Raw genomic sequence first — 17,740 nt, forward strand, 5'->3', positions numbered from 1 at the left:
AAGCGGCCGGTCCTTCTCTCTGCAACACACCTGCCCGTGCGCACGCTGTCCTCGCTGCCCGCCGTCGTCTCCTCGAGCGACGCGACCTCCCTTGCCTCGCTCGTCCAACCTTCCCGTCTCGTCAACGTCGTCGAGGAAGGCTGCGAGCGCTTCCTTTGCCGCTTGCGTACCAGCGCGAGCGGATACCCGCCTGCGAGAAGCTCGCATGCGACCGGAAAGCGCGGGGCGTGAGCTGGAAAGCTGCGCTCAGGCAAGCCGTCTTGCACGCTTTCGCGCGTCGACAGCATGCGCGATGGCTAGCAACGGGCCCGCACACGCCGTCGAGGAGCTCCCGGGTTCGCTGTCGCGGCCGAGGAGCTGCGCAAGATGCGCGGCGCCGAGGAGAAGCTCGTCGCTTGAGCCCGACCTTCTCACGAACAGACGTCGCACTCGCGCCGTTGCACTGCTGCTCTGCGTCGAGCGCTACACGCCGTAACACCGCCGCGCGTTCTCCCTCGCCTGCTTGAGCACGCCGACCGTCGTCCACTTGTCGTCGTCGTCGCCCTTGCCCTCGTTGAGCACCTTGACGACAAACTCGGCCGTCCAGGGCAGGACGCCGCCGTGCGCGAACGGGAACCGCTGCTTGCTCGTCATGCCGAGCTGTTTGTTGGCCATGTTGGCCGGCGGCATGTACGGCGCGTCCGTCTCGAACAGGATGCGCAGGCCCGACGGGTCGGATGGGCTGCACGTCGCGCCGAGGTTGCGCACGACCTGGGACGTGTTGGCGTTGGTCGCGTACGTGATGACGCCGGTAATGCCGATGAACAGGTTCGGGAAGTGGGCGAGGAGGGATGCGGCGCATTCGGGCGAGTCGGTGTAGCTGCGACGAGGTGGACGAAGGGCGGTTGGGCACGACGAGGAATAGGGGACGAGGTGGACGAGGGGCAGGTGCGCGAGACAAATCAAAAGGTCAGGTCGGGCTAAGGGGATGTGCGACGACGACCGCCGAGAGAGCGGGGCGCATCAGTGAATGTGGATGTGCTGCTCTCGAGGAAGCTCCTCCTTGAGGATGCGCACGATGTCGTCGTCGGCCTCGCGCGTGTGGATCGTGATCTGCAGGGATGAGAGCGGTCAACCTAGCCCCATGATCCCGAGGCCTCGCGACGAGGAGGAGAGGGGAAAGGAGGCGAGGGCGGGGACGCACCGCCTTGTTCTTGTCCGACGCGAGCGCCGTGCGCAGCTGCCGCCTGAGCACCTCCTGTTGGACGTCTCGAGGCGAGTTGTCGTAGTGGTAGTCGAGCCCGATCTCGCCCCACCCGACGCATCGAGGATGCTTGTGCGCCTCGAGGAACTTGCGCTCGAGCTCGTCTGAGTAGTTCTTAGCCTCGTGCGGGTGCGCGCCGGCGACAAAGCGGTAGTCGAGGTCGGGAAAGTCGGACAGGGCGGCCAAAGTCGACGCCCAGTGGTCCATGTCGCTGCCCTCGCAGTACACGTCGACGCAGGCCGCGAGCTTGTTCGAGCCGTCGGCCTGGAGGAGCGCCGAGACGAAGGTGCGGATATCTGCGAGCTTGCCGTCCGGGTACTTGTCCTTGTCTGCGGGATCGACCCAAGAGCGTCAGGACGGTGCGCGAGGTGGTGAGGAAGACGAGGCGAGGCGTGTCGACGAGCCGTCGGTGAGGCTCCTGGGCCCCAGGCCAGGCCAACGCGCCGCCGCCCACCGCGTACAGTCCGAGAGAGACGACTCACAGGTCTGGAACGTCGAGTGGATGTGGCAGTGCGTGTCGACGAGCTCGAGATGTGGGTCCGAGTCCTTGAGGTCGTCGTGCAAGGGGAGGACGAGCTTGTCCTCGTGCGGGGTGCGGCTCTGTCGGGTCGCAGGCGGGAGTGAGCAATGACCTGAGGGGACTGGAAGGGCAAGAGGGACTCACAGAGCGGGTGCTCTGGCGCGAGCTGGTACCGGAAGGCGGGGTGGACGACATGAAGGCAAAGGCGGGAGCGACTTCGAGTGGCGGTCTAGGGTGAGAAGCGAGTCTATGCGAGAGTCTAGCGGCGGCTCTGAGCATGCACGAGCGAACGGTGGATGAGAGAGAGGGACGAAAGATCGAGGCGAGTGATGAGGTCCCTCTGCTCCTCCCAGCTCTGCCCGTCTCGCCCTTGGTGCCGTTTGCTGGCCCGCGAGTACTCGCGACAACCTCGACAGTCGACTCGGCCGCCACACACCTAGCACCATGGGGTCCAGGTCCGTCACACTCCTCCCCACTCGTCTCGCCCGCACCAACCCGAACCACCCGCTCACCGTCGACCTTCCGCCTGCAGGTTGGACCGCCTCATCCTCCTCCTCGACACGGGCTCGACCCCGTCCGTCCGCCTCACCGCCGCCCGCCAGCTCGGCGCCATCGCCGCGACCCGCGTCTCGCACCCGTCCACGGCCAACCACGGCCATGCGAGCGTCTCGGTCGACGTCAAGCTCGAAGAGGGCGCAGCTGCCGGCAACAAGGAGGGCATCTGGCGCGGCGTAGACGGCGAGTGGGACGAGGTGGCCGGACTCGTCGCGAGGGTGCGTCCCTCCTCCTTCCCTCTCTTGCCCACTCGTCCTCCTCGTACCGGCACTGACGACGAGCGCAACAGGTACTGCCTTACCTCCAGTCCCGCTCGATGGAAACTCGGCAAGCCGCGGCGGCCGCCCTCGGCTTCATCTCGCGCGGCGTCGGCATCTGGGACCCGTCGTCGACCGCCCCCTCTTCCGCCCTCGTCAAGGCCGAGTCGTCCCTCCCCTCCATGACGACAGACGACACCCTCTCGTCGGCCATGTCCCTTCGCGACCTCGACCTCGCCCGTGTCCTGTCCGAGGGCGCCCTCCTTCTCGGCAGCTCCGGCAAGGAGTACGGCAAGCTGTCCGCCCTGTCGGCCGAGGAGCTCGCGCGAGCGCAAAAGGACGCGCTCAAGAACCTCGGGCTCGGCTTTGGCGGCGGCGACGACGACATTGGCGTCGACGTCGGCGCAGAGCTCGCCGCCGGCGCCGCAGATGCGCCCGCCACCGCGACCGAGCCCGCCAAGCCCAAGCTGCCGCCGCCGCGCTTCAAGCCTGGCGGGGGCGACGTCGTCTCGCCCGCTGCCCCGTCGGGCACGGCGTCGCTCGCGTCGTCGGCCGCACCCTCCCCTGCTCCCGTCGCCTCCACCTCTGCCGCACCCTCGCCCGCCGCAGCCGCGACCGAGGACGACGAGTTCGCCGGCCTGTCGGCGCGCGAGCGCAACAAGCTCAAGCGCAAGCGCAAGGCCGAGGGCAAAGCCGGCGTCGCGCCGAGCGCTGCGCCGACCCCGGCCGCCAAGAAGGCTCGCACGGCCGCGCCTCCTCCCGCCGCCGCCGCCGCCGCTTCCTCTTCCTCCTCCTCGGGCGCTCCTGTCATCAAGACCGACCCGGACGCGCCCGCTGTCGACCAGGACGCCAAGGTCGTCGTCGACCCGGCCGCCAAAGCGGCCGAGCGCGCTCGTCTCGGCGGCGAGATCCAGGCCAAGGAGGCGGCCGAGCGGGCCGAGTTCGCCGTCAAGGTCGGCGAGTGGCCCTGGCGTGCGTGCGTCGAGCGGCTCGCGGTCGGGCTCCTCGCGCCGGCGTGGGAGACGCGGCACGGCGCGGCGCTCGGGCTGAGGGAGGTCTTGCGGCTACAGGGAGGAGGAGGGGGCAAGCTCGAGGGTCTCGCGCGCGTGGAGAACGAGGAGCGGCACAGGAGGTGGTGCGAGGACCTGGCGGTCAAGCTCCTGTGCGTGTTTGCGCTCGACCGCTTCGGCGACTACATCTCGGACCAGGTGCGCTCCCTCTCTCTTCCTCTTCCCCCTTTTCCGGACCCGGGACTGATCAAGTTGTACCTGCAGGTCATTGCGCCCGTGCGCGAGACTGCTGCTCAAGCGCTCGCCGTCCTCCTGCCCTACATGCCCGCCAGCTCGGTCAACGAGGTGGAGCGCGTTCTCGTCGCCATGGTCCACCAGCACGGCTCGGTCCGCTCGAGCGAGGGCGATGGCGTACCAGCCGGCCGCAAGTACGCCTGGCAGGTCCGCCACTCGGGCCTGCTCGGCCTCAAGTACTTTGTCGCCGTCCAGGGCGACCTCGTCCGGGGCGTCGAGCCCGTCAAGCCCGAGTCGCCGTCGGTCAAGATGGAGGACGACGTCAAGCCGGTCGTCTTCTCGTCGTCGGGTCTCCTCAAGTCGATCGTCAACGCCGCACTCGTCGGTTTGCGCGACCGCGACGACGACGTGCGCTCGGCGGGTGCGGCGACGCTCGTCCCTCTCGCTGACGCGCTCGTCGAGCAGCTCCCGAGCGAGATGAAGGAGCTCGTCGACGTCCTGTGGGCGTGCCTGGGCGACCTCAAGGACGACCTCGCGAGCTCGGTCGGCGGCGTCATGGACCTGCTCGGTGCGTCCTCCTCGTCCTATTCCCCAGTCTCGGCGCCTGTCTGACATCCCTCTCATCCTCGTCGCAGCCAAGCTCTTGAGCTTTCCCGCCGTCCTCGACCTGCTCCAGTCGCCGTCGATGGAGTGCGCTCGCACCCCTTCCTCTTCAGCTCCGCCGGTCCTGCCACTGACGCTCGTTCCTCCACAGGACGCCCCTTCCTCAGCTCATCCCTCGCCTATTCCCCTTCTTCCGCCACACCATCACCTCCGTCCGCCTCGCCGTGCTCAACACCATCCTCGTCTTCCTCGAGCTCCCCTCGATCGATCCCTCGTGGGTCGACGAGCGCCTCCTGCGCCTCCTGTTCCAGAACCTCATTCTCGAGGAGCGACCCGAGATCCGCATGGCATCCGAGACGGCCTGGGTCGCGTGCCTCGCGCACGCCCGGCGCGTGCCCAACGGCCTGCCGCAGCTCGTCGCGCACGTTCAGCCGCACCTCGCCGCCTGGTTCGCCCTCCTGCACTCGCCCATCGGCACGCCGATCAGCTCGAGCCTGCTCTGGTCGCCCGTCAAGAGCCTGAGCGGGCAGGGCGGCGTCACGTACAACGTCGACAAGCCGATGATCAACCAGGACCTCGCGCTCGTCTCGGTCGAGGCCATCACGCGCGGCAAGGCGTCGGGTGCGCAGGCGCTCGGCCAGCTCCTCGCGACATGGCCAGTCGAGTCGCACGACGCGGCGTTCGCGCCGTACGTCGAGGGCGAACTCGCGTCCCAGTCGGCCCTCCAGCGCTTCCTCGCGGCCATCGTCGTCGAGGAGTGGGCCCACGCGACCCGCTCGGTCAAGGTCGAGTCGCCGATCGCGCAAAGCTCGTCTCTCGCGACGCGCATCGCCATACAGCTCCACGCCCTGTTGGCCGCCGAGGCGCCGGCGTCGTACGCCGAGATGGACCCGGTCCTCGCCCGTCTGCGCGCCGACTCGACCGCGTTTTACGCCGCGTTCGGCACGCAGGGCAAGGTGCCCGCCGACAAGGTCCCGTCGGTCCCCGACGCGTTCGGGCTCGCCCAGGCGCAGCTCGTCGCCGGCAGCTTCAGCGCGCTCGTGCCGCTCATGCAGGCCAAGTCGAAGAAGGCGGTCCTGCCCGGCCTCGAGGAGCGTCAGCGCAAGGTCCTCGGCGGCATCGCCTACTTCGAGCGCGTCAAGGCCAAGCACGACCGCCAGGTCTTTGCCGCGCTCGGCGGCGCCGTCATCGCGCTCCAGAGCATCCCGGCCAAGATCACGCCGCTCATCCGCAGCGTAACCAACAGCATCAAGGTGCGTCCGGTCGTCTCCCTTGTCCTCCCTCTCCTGTGCTCGCCTGGCTCGGCCAGTACTGACCTCGGCCGCCGACGCAGACGGAGGACAACCTCGACCTGCAAGCTCGCTCGGCACGCGCCATCGCCGCCCTCATCGACCTGTGCTCGTCGCCGACGTCCGCGTTGCGCGTCAACCCGTCCGACAAGCTCATCAAGAACCTGTGCGCGTTCCTGTGTCAAGACGTGTCGCGCACGCCCATCTTTGCGGCGACCAAGACGAGCTCGGCCGGCATCCTCACGCTCCAGTACAACCCGGCGAGGGGCACCGTCGACAAGCCGGCCAAGGACAAGGCGGTCGAGGTCGAGTCGGACGAGGTCAAGGCAGCCAAGCTCGTCTACCGCGGTGCGCAGCTCGCCCTGTCCGAGTTGGCCGAGCGCTTCGGCCCGCTCTTGCTCGAGCGCGTCCCCAAGCTGTGGAGCTGCATGGCCGACGCGCTCCTCGAGGTCTTTTCGTCGGGTGCGTGGCCCTTTTCTTCCTCCTCCCCAGCCCGGCTTCGGGCGGCGGACTGACTTGGACCTACCCCGAAGCAGGCGACATCAAGCAGGCCGACGCCATTCTCGCCGACGACGACCAAAAGGGCCAAGACGTCGTCGACGCCCTCACGGTCCTGCCCGTCGCCGCCGCCAAGCTCACGCCGGCGCTTCATGAGCGGCTCGCGTCGCTGTTCCCGCCGCTCTCGGTCGCCACCCGCAGCGAGTTTGCCGTCGTTCGCTATGCCGTCGCCAAGTCGTTCGCGACGCTGTGCGACATCAGCCCGGTCGAGGGTCTGCGCCACGTCGTTGAGAGCGTCATCCCGGTACTCGGCGACCCGCTCAACGTCAACAACCGCCGAGGCGCCATCGAGCTCATCTCGCACCTCGTCGAGCTGCTCGACATCAAGATCCTGCCCTACGTCATCTTCCTCGTCGTGCCCGTCCTCGGCCGCATGAGCGACCCGGACGACGAGGTGCGGCTCGTCGCGACCAACACGTTCGCCTCGCTCGTCAAGCTCGTCCCTCTCGAGGTGTGTCAGCTCGCTCTCTACCTCATCCTTACGAGACCGCTACTGACTATCTGCCCCTCTCGCAGGCCGGCCTCCCCGACCCTCCCGGCTTCTCGGACGAGCTGCTCGCCAAGCGCGAGACCGAGCGCGAGTTCCTCATGCAGCTCCTCGACGGCAGCAAAGTCGTCGAGTACAAGGTCCCTGTCGACATGGGCATCGAGCTGCGCAAGTACCAGCGTGACGGCGTCAGCTGGCTCGCTTTCCTCGCTCGATACCAGCTGCACGGTCTGCTTTGCGACGGTGCGTCCCTCCTCTCTTCCCTCCTTTTCTCTACAAGGCCCCCACTGACTCTCGCCGTCCGCAGACATGGGCCTCGGCAAGACGTTGCAGTCGATCACGATCCTCGCGAGCATGCACCACGAGCGCGCCGAGCGGCACAAGGCGACCAACTCGCCCGACTCGGTCCACCTCCCGTCCCTCATCGTCTGCCCACCGACGCTCACCGGGCACTGGAAGCACGAGATCAACACGTACGCGCCGGCGCTGCGCTGCGTCATCTACACCGGCCCTCGCGCCGACCGCGACCGCCTCCTGCGCAACCTGCGCAAGTACGACGCCGTCATCCTGTCGTACGACGTCGCGCGCAACGACGTCGACGTCCTGTCGCCGGTCGACTGGCACTACTGCATCCTCGACGAGGGCCACGTCATCAAGAACGGCAAGACCAAGCTCACGCAGGCCGTCAAGTCGCTCAAGGCGATCCACCGCCTCATCCTGTCGGGCACGCCGATCCAGAACAACGTGCTCGAGCTGTGGTCGCTGTTCGACTTCCTCATGCCGGGCTTCCTCGGCTCGGAGAAGGCCTTCAACGACCGGTTCGGCAAGCCCATCGCCGCGAGCCGCGACGCCAAAAGCTCGTCCAAGGAGCAAGAGGCCGGCGCGCTCGCGCTCGAGGCCCTGCACAAGCAGGTGCTGCCGTTCATCCTCCGTCGCCTCAAGGAGGACGTCCTCGACGACCTGCCGCCCAAGATCATCCAGGACTACCACGTCGAGCTGTCGCCGCTCCAGAAGCAGCTGTACGACGACTTTTCCGGGTCGCAGGCCAAACAGGTCGCCGAGGGCGAGGTCAAGGGCTCGTCGACGTCGAGCGACAAGCCGCAGCACGTCTTCCAAGCGCTCCAGTACCTGCGCAAGCTCGTCAACCACCCGGCGCTCGTCTTCAAGCCCGAGGTCCCTCAGCACCAGGCCGCCCTCGCCAAGGTCTCGGGCGATGGGACGTCGGTCCGCGACATCGTGCACGCACCCAAGATCAAGGCGCTACAGTGCGTCCCGCCCCCTCCCTCGTCGCCTTTCCCCGCGCCGTCGCCAACATTGTCTTTCTCCCTCGCAGACAGATCCTCGTCGACTGCGGCATCGGCGCGAGCAACCCTGCGGCCGACTCGGCGCCCGACGGCGCCGTTCCTCAGCACCGCGCCCTCATCTTCTGCCAGCTCAAGGGCATGCTCGACATTGTCGAGAACGACCTCCTGCGCGCCCTCATGCCGTCCGTCACCTACATGCGCCTCGACGGCACCACCGACGTCTCGAAGCGGCACGCCATCTGCCAGACGTTCAACAGCGACCCGTCGATCGACTGTCTCCTCCTCACGACGCACGTCGGCGGGCTCGGGCTCAACCTCACGGGCGCCGACACGGTCATCTTCGTCGAGCACGACTGGAACCCGATGAAGGACCTGCAGGCCATGGACCGAGCGCATCGTCTCGGGCAGAAGAAGGTCGTCAACGTCTACCGCTTGATCATGCGCGGCACGCTCGAGGAGAAGATCATGGGGTGCGTCCGCTCTCCCCCTTTCCTCTCCTTCTCTCCTCTCGGACGCTCACTGACGACCTTTCGCCTCGACAGACTGCAGCGCTTCAAGCTCAACATCGCGTCGACCATCGTCTCGCAGCAAAACTCGGACCTGTCGTCGCTCGGCACCGACCAGATCCTCGACCTCTTCCAGGTCTCGGACACGCCGGCTCCCGCCGCAGGAGCCTCGACCGGCGCCGACGGCGACAAGCCCATGTCGCAAAAGGCCATCCTCGAGTCGCTCGACGCAGGGCAAGACGACGACGACTACCAGCTCGACCTCGCCTCGTTCCTCTCGGCGGCCTGAACGCCCTGCCGCGACTCGTACATTCCCTCTGCATACCCCCACCGTCCTGTCCTGTCGACGCCCTGTTGCTATACCACCTCGCCTTCCTCGTCCCGTCTCTCCTTGCTCTTCTCACGACGCCCGAGAAAGCGCCTGCCGCCTGTGAGAGCTCGGCAAGCTGCGCGCACGGACCCCCTCGCGGATCCAGAGGGAGCCTATCTCATGCGCCATGAGAGCGAATCGCGAGAGCTCTTGTACAGCTCTCCTAAGAGTCGCTCTCGAAGAACGGCAGGGAGAACAAGAAGAGAGAGAAGCGTGCTCGATTGCGACGACGAGCCGCCTTCTCAAACGCGCTCTCGCGCCGCCAGCTCAAAGAGCCCTCGGTACTTCTCCTCGAGTCGATCTAGCTCGTCGACGACGCCCTCCTGCCGCCGCTGCAGCCCGTTGATCTTGCGCCCGGGCGTGCCCACCTCGTGCTCTCCCCCAGCGACAGCCGGCGCCGGGCCCGCTCGCCTCGCCGACTCTGCCAACGCCGCGCTCGGCACGCCTTTCGGGACGCCTACGCCTGCGCCCGCTCTCGCCATCTTCTTGGCCGACCGCCCGACGGTCCACGCGTGCTCCTGCATCTCGCGCCACGCGTCCATGCCACTCACGACGCGGCGCGAGCGCGCGCTCGAGCTGCCGGCGCCGCTGCGAGGCGTGATTGCGCTTTCTGGGCGCTGAGAGAGGTGCGCGAGGCGAGAGAGAGGACGGGCGGGCGTTGAGAAGGCTGCTGAGGGAGGAGGAGGAGCGTGCGCGGTGCGAGAGGGTGGAGCGACGGCGGCGACGTCGCCGGCGGGAGGCGCAAGAAGGGTGGATAGTCGCGAAGAAGGAGGTGGCGCAAAGGCGTCGGGCGGCGGGAGCGTCGTCAAGCCGCCGTACTCGCGCGCGAGCCAGTACTCGCTCTCCTCCGACTGCGCCGCGCTCGTCGTACGAGGCGACGGGCGCAGGATCGACAGGCCCGGCGACGAGAAGAACGAGGAAAAGTCGAAAGATTGTGCGCCCGAGGTCGAGTGCGAGCGGGCGAACGAGTCGGAGGAGGACGGTGCGGGCGGGACGAAAGGCGGAGGGATGTAGGCGGCCGTACCTGCAGATGGACGAGGCTGTCAGGAAGATCGGTCGCTTGAAGAGAGATGGTGAGACGCACTCGTACGAAGAAGGTCCCACCGAACCTCGCTGAACCAGGGAAGCGCCTTGATCGTCGAGGCTGACGGACGGTCCCCTGCGGCGACGAGCAGCCTGCGACGCGACCGAGAGCGTCAGTACCGGCTCGCAGAAGGTCACGAGAGAGCTGCCATGTACGAAGAGATGGTCGCTCGAGCCGGCGCCGACACGTTGACTCGCGGAGGATATTCGAGGTGCTTCTGCAAGGGCGAGGACGATGTGAGCTCGTGGCCGGTATCGAGAGAAGGGCGGACGCTGCTGACGCACCTGCCAGTCAACGATGCGCTCGTACGTCTCGCTGATCTCCTCGGCAAAGAAAGGCGTGCGGCCGTAGAGCAGCTGCGGCGGCAAGAGGACGATGAGCTCAGGCCGCCTAGGCGAGAAAGAGGGAAAGAGAGAGAGAGAGGCAGAGCGCACCTCATACAGGACGACGCCGCACGCCCACCAGTCGACCTCGGCACCGTACGCTCGGGCTTCCTGATCCCGCTCGAGCTTGACCTCGTCGTGCAGCCCGAACGCGCTCCGGTCCTGCTCCTCCTCGTCCTCCTCTTCCTCCTGGTAGACCCGCTCGGCATGCTTGAGGACCTCGGGTGCGATATAGTCGGGCGTGCCGAGGAGGACGCGGCAGTGCTTGCGGGCGATCGAGGTCGTGCCGGGAGAGAGAGGCGCACAGGAGCCAAAGTCGGTGAGCTGGACGTGCCCGGCGGCGTCGAGGAGGACGTTTTGCGGCTTGATGTCCCTGCGGAAGATCGAGCGTCAGGAAAGTGACGAGAAGAAGGCGAGAGAGAGCAGACGCACCGGTGAGCCCATCCCTCGTCGTGCAACCAAGCCACTGCGTCGACCAACTCGGCCGTCCACCCTCTCACCCACTCCTCGGGCAGCCCCTGCTCTTGTCCAACAGCGAGACCCTCGTTTTGACGCTCGAGGATGGTCCACAGATCGCCGCCGGGCGCGTGCGACAAGACGAGGTGGAACGAGGTCGGCGACAGGAACGAGGCGACGAGAGAAGGTGTTCGACCCGCGGTAGCAGTTGAGCGGGACAGGCGAAGGACGGCGAGCTCGTGTCGGATGTGCTGGTGCTGCTCGAGAATGCGACAGGGTGAGCGGGCATGTTTCTCGCGCTTGAGAAAGGAGAACGTCTGCGACGGACCGCTCGCATTCGAAACGCCCAGCGCTTGTCGACCGTCTTCAAGACGAGGACCGCCGACGTCGGCTCGTTGAGGGTGCCCGTGAGCGATGGGGCTGGCCGCACGAGCTCGACGCGGGCGAACGAGCCTGACGACGCCAAGGTTGAGAGAGGCACAAAGTCGTGGACGGCGAGGGCGGCCGTCTTGAGCTTCTTGAGCGGCGGCGGCTGGTCTGCAGGGTGTACGGAGTCAGTCTTGATACTGTGACCAAGTGCAAAGGACGCACCTCTGCTGCCGTGAGGGACGAGTGAGGCGCGAACGAGAGCGAGGTGGAGCCGGAGGTCGGGCGGCGAGTTCTCGTCGTCTCGCGTCACTGGAAGTTGCGCGAGAGCTTGGTCGACGAGGACAGCTCGATGTGTCCAGCTGGACATGGCGAGCAGCTGCTCGAGCGGTGAGCGGTGACGAGCAGACGACCAGGGAGAGAGCCGACCAGGTTCGACTCTGACTACACAGCCGCTGGCTCTCGCTGAGCTTCAGACGCCCTCTGTTAGCCTTCTGAGCCCCGCATCGCACCTCGCCATGCCCGCCGCACCCAAGCCCAAGGCCTACGCCGGCATCGTCGCGACCCAGAGCGGTCCGTCGTCGTCGCCTCGTCCCTCTCCCCGTCAGCGCACCGAGCTGACTGCTCTGCCCTCATAGACGACGCCAAGTACCGCCAGAAGTACAAGGAGCTCAAGACCAAAGTCCTCGAGATCGAAGAGGTGCGCTCCTCGTCCTCCTCCTCCTCTCGCCTGACCCCACCTCGGGGCCGCCTCGCGCTTCCTCCTCCTGCCCCAGTCTGACACCCTGCACGCGCACAGGACAACAACAAGCTCTCGGTTAAGATCCTCAAGAGCAAGAAGGCCATCCAGCGGTTGCGCATCGAGCGAGCGTGCGTCCTCGACCTCTCTTCCTCTCGCTTGACGCCGGCGAGGCGGCGCGCAAAGGCCCACAAGGCCTGACAGAGACTCTCGCTGACCTCTCCTGCGCGTCCTGCAGCATCCTCTACGACCGGTTGCAGAGCACCGTCGCGCCGACCAACCCCTACGCCCTCTCGTCCGCCTTGCACCTCGCTTCCCTCGCCTCTTCCTCCACCGCCTCGACTTCTTCCGACCCGAACGCGCCTCCCTCGATCCTCGCACCACCCTCTTACCCTCTCGCCGACCCAGCCGCACCAGACCTCTTCCTCCGCCAGCTCGACGCCCAGAAGCTCGCCGCGCTCGAGCAGCCGCCGGCTGGTGGATCGACGCACGTCGAGTACGGCGAGCGGCCGATCGACGGCATCGCCGGCGAGCAAGCTGCGGCGAGGGAGCACCGCGCACTTATGGCGGCGGGCGGGCCCGTCAACGGCCAGGCGGCGCACGGCAATGGGGTCCAGGCGGCGGTCCAGGCGGCGGGAGCGAGCGGCGCGGGCGCTGCTGCGCCGGAGGCTGCGGTACCGCAGGCGGTCGAGCCGGCGCAGGCCGAGCAGATGCAGGTGGACAAGGCCTGAGGAGAGGACGAGACGAGGCGGTCGAGCCCCTCTCGTGCGACGTCGCGCTTCCCTGTACTCTCGCGTGTCGCGCTCTGCGCGTGTAACGCTGTCGACGTTCTGTGCCTCCTGTGGGAGGTCTCTCTGCTTGCGAGAGGGGAAGCAGTCTCGAGAGCTGTCGAGGGGCGCGCACGAGAGGCTCTCGACGAGTTGCGAAGGCGACGCCGACGGCTGTCGCTCTCGCTCGGGTAACCTGATAAGAGATGGACTGGGTGTGTTGCACAGAGACGGATCAGCTGTACACAAGCCCATCGTCCACCATCCACCGCTGCCCCGCCCGGCCCGCGCAACTTCGCCCCTGCTCAATCTCCTGCTCGCCGACGAGGGTGTACCGTGAATCTGAAGCCCAGGCAGGGTAGAAAGTACCTGCGACGGGTGATTAACATCCGGGTCTCGCTCTTCTCCTCAGGAAAAGGGACAGAACCCGGCGCCCGTCGGTTTCCACGCAACGCCGTGGCGACTCGCTTCCACCGGCGGGCTCAAGGGGGTTTGGCCGTGTTGTGAGCTGCGTGGGGGAGGAGAGGGTTAGCTGCCTGTGGCCAGGGAGAGAGGCGAGGGAAAACTTTCACGCACGAGGTGATTTCTGGAGAGTAAGAGAGGGTGCGCCGCCGAGCGCGCGAGGACGAGGAGCTCGCATGGACTCGGCCCTCGACCGCTCGCTTGGCCGCACAGGCTCTGCATCTCGCTCCCGTGCCACTGCCGGGCTGGTCCCACAGCGGCAGGGGGCGGTCACCCTCCTCCTGACTCGTCCTCCTCTGCCCTTCGCCCACGCTCTCGCTCTCGAGCTCTCTCTCTCTCTGCTTCCTGCACTTCACGCGCGAGCTCGACATGGCCCTGCGCATCGTCGTGCACTCGTCGCCGCTCGACTTGCTGCGCGCAGTCGAGCGCAGCCCTGGCGCTGACAGCGTGCTGACGAACCATTGCCTCGGCTTCGTCTTCGCTCGATGGCTCGAGACGTGCTCTCCGCGTGCGCCGAGACTCGAGAAGGGCTCGAACGAGGCCGACAAGCCGGACGAGGACGTCGAGGTGCTCGTGACGGTCAGCGAGGGCGACGACCTGCGGTGCGTCTCCTCCTTCTCGCCCCTCTCTCAGGCCACGCCAGTACCTGACGGCCTCTCGACGCAACAGCCTCATCTTTACCAAGCTCGGTCGAGCTCAGTGCGAGCTCGTGTCGCCTGTCGCACCCGCCGACGTGCTCGACCTTGCTCTCCCCCTCCTCGCACCACTCGTCGACCACCTCCTCGCCCTCGAGCCCTTCTCGACGTCGCCTGCCCTCCTTCGCACCCTGTACGGCCCCCTCCTCCTCGTCGACGCCTTCCTCGCGCGGTGGCCGCATCCGCGCAAGGCCGAGCCCAACTCGCCGCGCCTGCCCGCCTCGATCCGCTCGGCCCCTCAACGTGTCGCCTTCCCGCCCGAGCACTCGCTCGTCCGCATCCGAGACGTCGAGACGCTCTCTCGAGCAGAGCTCGGCGCGATCGGGCAGCTCCTCGTCGCGTTCTACAGCACGCTGTCGACGCCGCGATCGGTCGGCGACGACCTCGTCCAGCATGCTCGCGCCATGGTCGTTCGCGGCGCGTTCTGGGTCTACTACGTCCCTCGTCGACCCGTCGGCGTGTCTGGCTGCGCCGCCGAGCCGCAGCTCGGGCGTGGCGAGCTCGAACCCGTCGCGTTCCTCCAGACGGGTCGACCAACGCTGCGGACCTGCGCGATCCGCATGGTCTACGTCTCGCCGTCTCACCAGCGACAGGGCATCGCGCAGCGCATGGTAAGCGCCGTCGCGCGGGCCCACCTCGTCGAGGCGCCTCGACTCGCGTTCGACCTCGCGCACGGGCCTCGAGTTGGCGAGACGGACGAGCCGACGACGCGCTTCGGGCGCAAGGACGAGGTGTGCCTCTCGGTCGAGCCGGGCAACACGAGCGCGAGGAGGGTGTACGCCAAGGTCGGGTTCGAGGAGAGCGGCGACGTGTGGGCGGACGTGGACCTCGAGGGCGTCGAGCCCGGGCTGTAGAGAAGGGGAGAAGCGGCAATGCAACTGATGACTACAAGCTCTCGCGCCTCTCGTCCGTCACCTCGTCCTGCCCGTGTCGAACGTCGTCCCTCGCTGCGAGCCTTCGAGCGCAGGACCGGCCCAACGCCTTCCCAGCTGCGGCTCGCCTCCTCCACGTCCCGACATCGCCCCGGGTCCGAGTCCGAGCGACGCCGACGCCGGCGACGAGAAGCCTCGGCGCTCGAGTCGCGGCGTGTCCCACGTCCGGTGGCCGTGCGGGACGGGGAGGACGGGGTAGAGCGTCGGCAGGAGCGGGCTCATCCACGCCGGCGGTGCGGGCATGGGCGCCTGGGGCGGCATCGGGTACGTGTGTGGGAAGTGGTACGCGGCGGCGGGATAGGGCCGGCCGGAAGGGTCGAAGGGAGGAAGTGGCGGCGGGTTGGTGGCGGCGAGAGCGCGTGCGGGTGGTGGTGCAGGCGCGGTGGTCGAGCGAGGGAGCGAGGTGCGGCGGTACGAGGCGCGAGGGGGCTGACGCCGAGTGGGAGCGGTACGAGGAGGGGGCATCTCGTCCGCCGAGTTGGCGTCGTCGCGCTCGAGCCCGTCCTCGTCGACCGAGCTGGCGCCCTCGTCGCTGCGGCCGCGCTTGTGCGACTGGCGCGACGGTGCAGCGTTCTGCGTCGAGGGCGACGGCGAAGCTGCTGTCGCCGCGAGCGCGCCCGAGCCGAACCTCGGCGGCGGCGAGGGAGGCGTCGAGGCCGTCGAGAGGGGCGTGCGGCGTCTCGCCGTCGGCGCCGCGGCGGCCATGAGCGCCGCCTTGCCGCTCAGACGCTGCTTGTCGAACCGAGGCTTGTCGGCGAGCATCTGCTCGTTCGCGAGCTGCTGCAGGGCGTCGAGCTCGTCGTCGCTCAGGCCGAGGCGCGTCTTGAGCTCGTTCACGCGGAGCGAGAGCTTGTCGCACTCGTTGCGCAGGTCGCGAAGGGCGATCGTGCGTCTGTGTTTCGGGGCGAGAGGCGGTCAGTAGAGAGGCAGGGCTGACGGCGAGGAAACGAGAGGAGGCGGGACGCACTCGACGTCGGCAGCTTCGATGGCGAGAAGGCGGCCGAGGCGAGCTTTGGGGTCGACGGCCGAGTAGGTGCACTCGAAATCGCGCATCTCGCACGCCCGGCATGGTGCGAGAAGGTCGCACTGCGGGCGAGTGGACCAAGTCAGGTCCGGGCTCTCGTTCGGTCGACGAAGAAGGGGGACGCACCGCGCGCTTGGACTTGATGCAGGCGTCGCAGGATGCCGTTCTCGTGTTCTTGCGACGCTGACCGTTGTAGCCTGGAGAGGCGGTGTTCGAGGTCGAGTTGTGGTCGCGGTCGTGGTCGGTCGAGGACGAGGACGAGGCCGAGCCCGGCGAGATTGAGCCGAACGAGGTCGCAGGCGAGTAGCCGCGCTGGCTCGACATGGTCGCGAGAGAGCAGCAGGAGAAAGAAGCAAGCTCGCCCGAAGCGAGGCGCAGGAGAGCGGCCCCGGACACCGGAGAGAGGAGACAGGAGACGGACGGCGCGTGCGCACGCCTCCGCGGACCCCGACTCCTGAGCCGGACGTTCCGCTCAATCGGCCGCTCAGCGGTGCGTGCTCACGCTAAGCAGGTCGCCCGAACCGAGCGCTGGAGCTTGCGTCGCCGCGAGGCTGCGAGCGAGTGCGGGCTCGTCGCGACGGCGGCTGCGGGCAGCACGGAACGGCGAGCGCGTCGCGACAGTGCTCGCGAGCAGATTGAGCGAGAGAGCTGCCCACAGCGAGAGCACGCGCGCGAGAGAGGAGCGAGGAGGTTTGGGTCGACGAGGACGAGAGGTCCATCTCGGTGTCGTCCTCGACGAGCCACCACAGAGCATCTCTCGACAGTCAGTACACCGCCTGCGAGCTCGCAGACGCATCAACTGACCCTCGCGCACCCACAGTGCTCTCCCTCCTCCGTCCCGGCTCTCGTCTCGTCTCCTCATCGGCACAAATTCCCCTCGCCCTCGCGACCCGCCTCTACTCGGTCGACGCCCCGACCAGCTCGGCCCCGAGGCCACCGCGCAACTCGCACGAGGCCCAGTCGCGCCCGCGCACCCGCACCTTGCGCCAGGTCGGCGAGGAGAGCGGCGCGACCGCCCAGCTCGTCGCCCTCGCCGTCAAGAAGACGCAGGCCCAGGGCGGCAGTGCCCGTCGCAGCGGCGGAGGAGGAGCTGGGGCAGCAGCGGGCGAGCAGCAGCAGCAGCGCGGGCAGAGGCCGCCGCGGCAGATGCAGCGCACCCCGGAGGAGCACCGCGAGTGGCTCAAGCAGCGCCTCGACGAGCGCCGGGCGGCATCGGCCGAGGGTGGTTCCGCGCCCAGGTCCTCGTCGTCCGCCGAGGGCGGCGAGCGCAGGCGCTTTGGCGGGCCCCGCGCAGAGGGCGGCGGCGCTCCTCGTCGGCCACGCGGCGACGGCGGCCGTCCTCCCTTTGGCGGCTCTGCGTCCGCCTCGGGCACGGGTCCTGCCGGTCGCGACGGCGGCAAGCCCCGTGCGGCGTTCCAGCAGCGCCCGCAGATGCGTCGCGCTCCGCGCCCGACCGCCGCCGGCCCGCAGTGGCCGGCCGAGGCGACGCGCCCGCTCACGCCGCCGTCGACGGTGCGGTACCCGAGCGCCAACCTCGCCCAGCTCCTGCGCGCCGACCTCGCGAGCAAGGCCGTCCAGCTCAAGTGCTCGCTCGGCGGCGACAAGGTCGTCAACGAGGACGCCGACTCGCGCGAGGAGCGCGACCAGGCCAAGAAGCTTCTCGGCGGCGACTACTCGCTGTGGCTCGACGCGGGCAAGGCGGCCGGCGAGGGCGACGGCAAGGGCAAGGCGGGCAAGAAGGAGGGCGTCGTCGAGCACGCGCGGGGCATCCTTCGCACGAACGCGAGCGTGCCTCTCGGCGAGCGGCAGGTCCTCCTCAACAAGATCCGCGAGGCTGTACTCTAGTTGTCTCTGTGTCACTGTGCAACATCGTTCGACCCATCTGTGCGACTTGCT

At 68.1% G+C, this 17,740-nt stretch overlaps 7 protein-coding genes across 7 annotated transcripts; 4 read left to right on the forward strand and 3 right to left on the reverse strand.

Annotated features, from left to right (window-relative positions):
- Window positions 1–411: 411 nt before the first annotated feature.
- RHOBADRAFT_52397 (uncharacterized protein) lies at window positions 412–1,958 on the reverse strand (the record flags this gene model as incomplete). Its single annotated transcript, XM_018416316.1, has 5 exons — window positions 412–750; window positions 1,057–1,092; window positions 1,184–1,572; window positions 1,726–1,843; window positions 1,908–1,958. 5 exons carry the CDS (start codon window positions 1,956–1,958, stop codon window positions 463–465), a joined length of 882 nt encoding a protein of 293 aa, XP_018272430.1. The 3' UTR covers window positions 412–462.
- Window positions 1,959–2,207: 249 nt separating this feature from the next.
- On the forward strand, window positions 2,208–8,946 carry RHOBADRAFT_52398 (uncharacterized protein; the record flags this gene model as incomplete). Its single annotated transcript, XM_018416317.1, has 12 exons — window positions 2,208–2,218; window positions 2,296–2,536; window positions 2,608–3,783; window positions 3,850–4,387; window positions 4,455–4,509; window positions 4,574–5,675; window positions 5,756–6,173; window positions 6,248–6,720; window positions 6,786–6,999; window positions 7,064–8,021; window positions 8,090–8,530; window positions 8,603–8,946. The coding sequence occupies 12 exons, from the start codon at window positions 2,208–2,210 to the stop codon at window positions 8,853–8,855; spliced, it is 5,880 nt and encodes a 1,959-aa protein (XP_018272431.1). The 3' UTR covers window positions 8,856–8,946.
- Window positions 8,947–10,313: 1,367 nt separating this feature from the next.
- Window positions 10,314–10,772, reverse strand: RHOBADRAFT_9783 (uncharacterized protein; the record flags this gene model as incomplete). The annotated part of the gene is made up of 3 exons (XM_018419253.1): window positions 10,314–10,376; window positions 10,455–10,490; window positions 10,602–10,772. Coding segments are annotated over 3 exons (270 nt in total), but the record flags the coding sequence as incomplete, so codon positions are not given.
- A 917-nt stretch (window positions 10,773–11,689) lies between these two features.
- On the forward strand, window positions 11,690–12,801 carry RHOBADRAFT_52399 (uncharacterized protein). Its single transcript, XM_018416318.1, has 4 exons — window positions 11,690–11,798; window positions 11,864–11,925; window positions 12,025–12,095; window positions 12,203–12,801. Exons 1-4 carry the CDS (start codon window positions 11,744–11,746, stop codon window positions 12,693–12,695), a joined length of 681 nt encoding a protein of 226 aa, XP_018272433.1. The 5' UTR covers window positions 11,690–11,743; the 3' UTR covers window positions 12,696–12,801.
- A 761-nt stretch (window positions 12,802–13,562) lies between these two features.
- On the forward strand, window positions 13,563–14,769 carry RHOBADRAFT_52400 (uncharacterized protein; the record flags this gene model as incomplete). The annotated part of the gene is made up of 2 exons (XM_018416319.1): window positions 13,563–13,795; window positions 13,863–14,769. 2 exons carry the CDS (start codon window positions 13,563–13,565, stop codon window positions 14,740–14,742), a joined length of 1,113 nt encoding a protein of 370 aa, XP_018272434.1. The 3' UTR covers window positions 14,743–14,769.
- Window positions 14,770–14,799: 30 nt separating this feature from the next.
- RHOBADRAFT_42717 (uncharacterized protein) lies at window positions 14,800–16,168 on the reverse strand (the record flags this gene model as incomplete). The annotated part of the gene is made up of 3 exons (XM_018414101.1): window positions 14,800–15,712; window positions 15,788–15,906; window positions 15,971–16,168. 3 exons carry the CDS (start codon window positions 16,166–16,168, stop codon window positions 14,800–14,802), a joined length of 1,230 nt encoding a protein of 409 aa, XP_018272435.1.
- A 798-nt stretch (window positions 16,169–16,966) lies between these two features.
- Window positions 16,967–17,727, forward strand: RHOBADRAFT_52401 (uncharacterized protein; the record flags this gene model as incomplete). Its single annotated transcript, XM_018416320.1, has 1 exon — window positions 16,967–17,727. A coding segment is annotated over one exon (760 nt), but the record flags the coding sequence as incomplete, so codon positions are not given.
- Between the last annotated feature and the right edge of the window lie 13 nt (window positions 17,728–17,740).

The sequence above is a fragment of the Rhodotorula graminis genome (assembly GCF_001329695.1).
Source record: "Rhodotorula graminis WP1 unplaced genomic scaffold RHOBAscaffold_4, whole genome shotgun sequence".
Classification (NCBI taxonomy): Eukaryota; Fungi; Basidiomycota; class Microbotryomycetes; order Sporidiobolales; family Sporidiobolaceae; genus Rhodotorula; species Rhodotorula graminis.

What these genes read in the sequence shown, in the direction of transcription:
- RHOBADRAFT_52399 (XM_018416318.1), top strand. Translation starts at nt 11,744, where the DNA reads ATGCCCGCCGCACCCAAGCCCAAGGCCTACGCCGGCATCGTCGCGACC. An exon ending in AAGTCCTCGAGATCGAAGAG is followed by an intron (nt 11,926 to 12,024) that starts GTGCGCTCCTCG and finishes GCACGCGCACAG; the next exon opens with GACAACAACAAGCTCTCGGT. An exon ending in CGGTTGCGCATCGAGCGAGC is followed by an intron (nt 12,096 to 12,202) that starts GTGCGTCCTCGA and finishes CGCGTCCTGCAG; the next exon opens with CATCCTCTACGACCGGTTGC.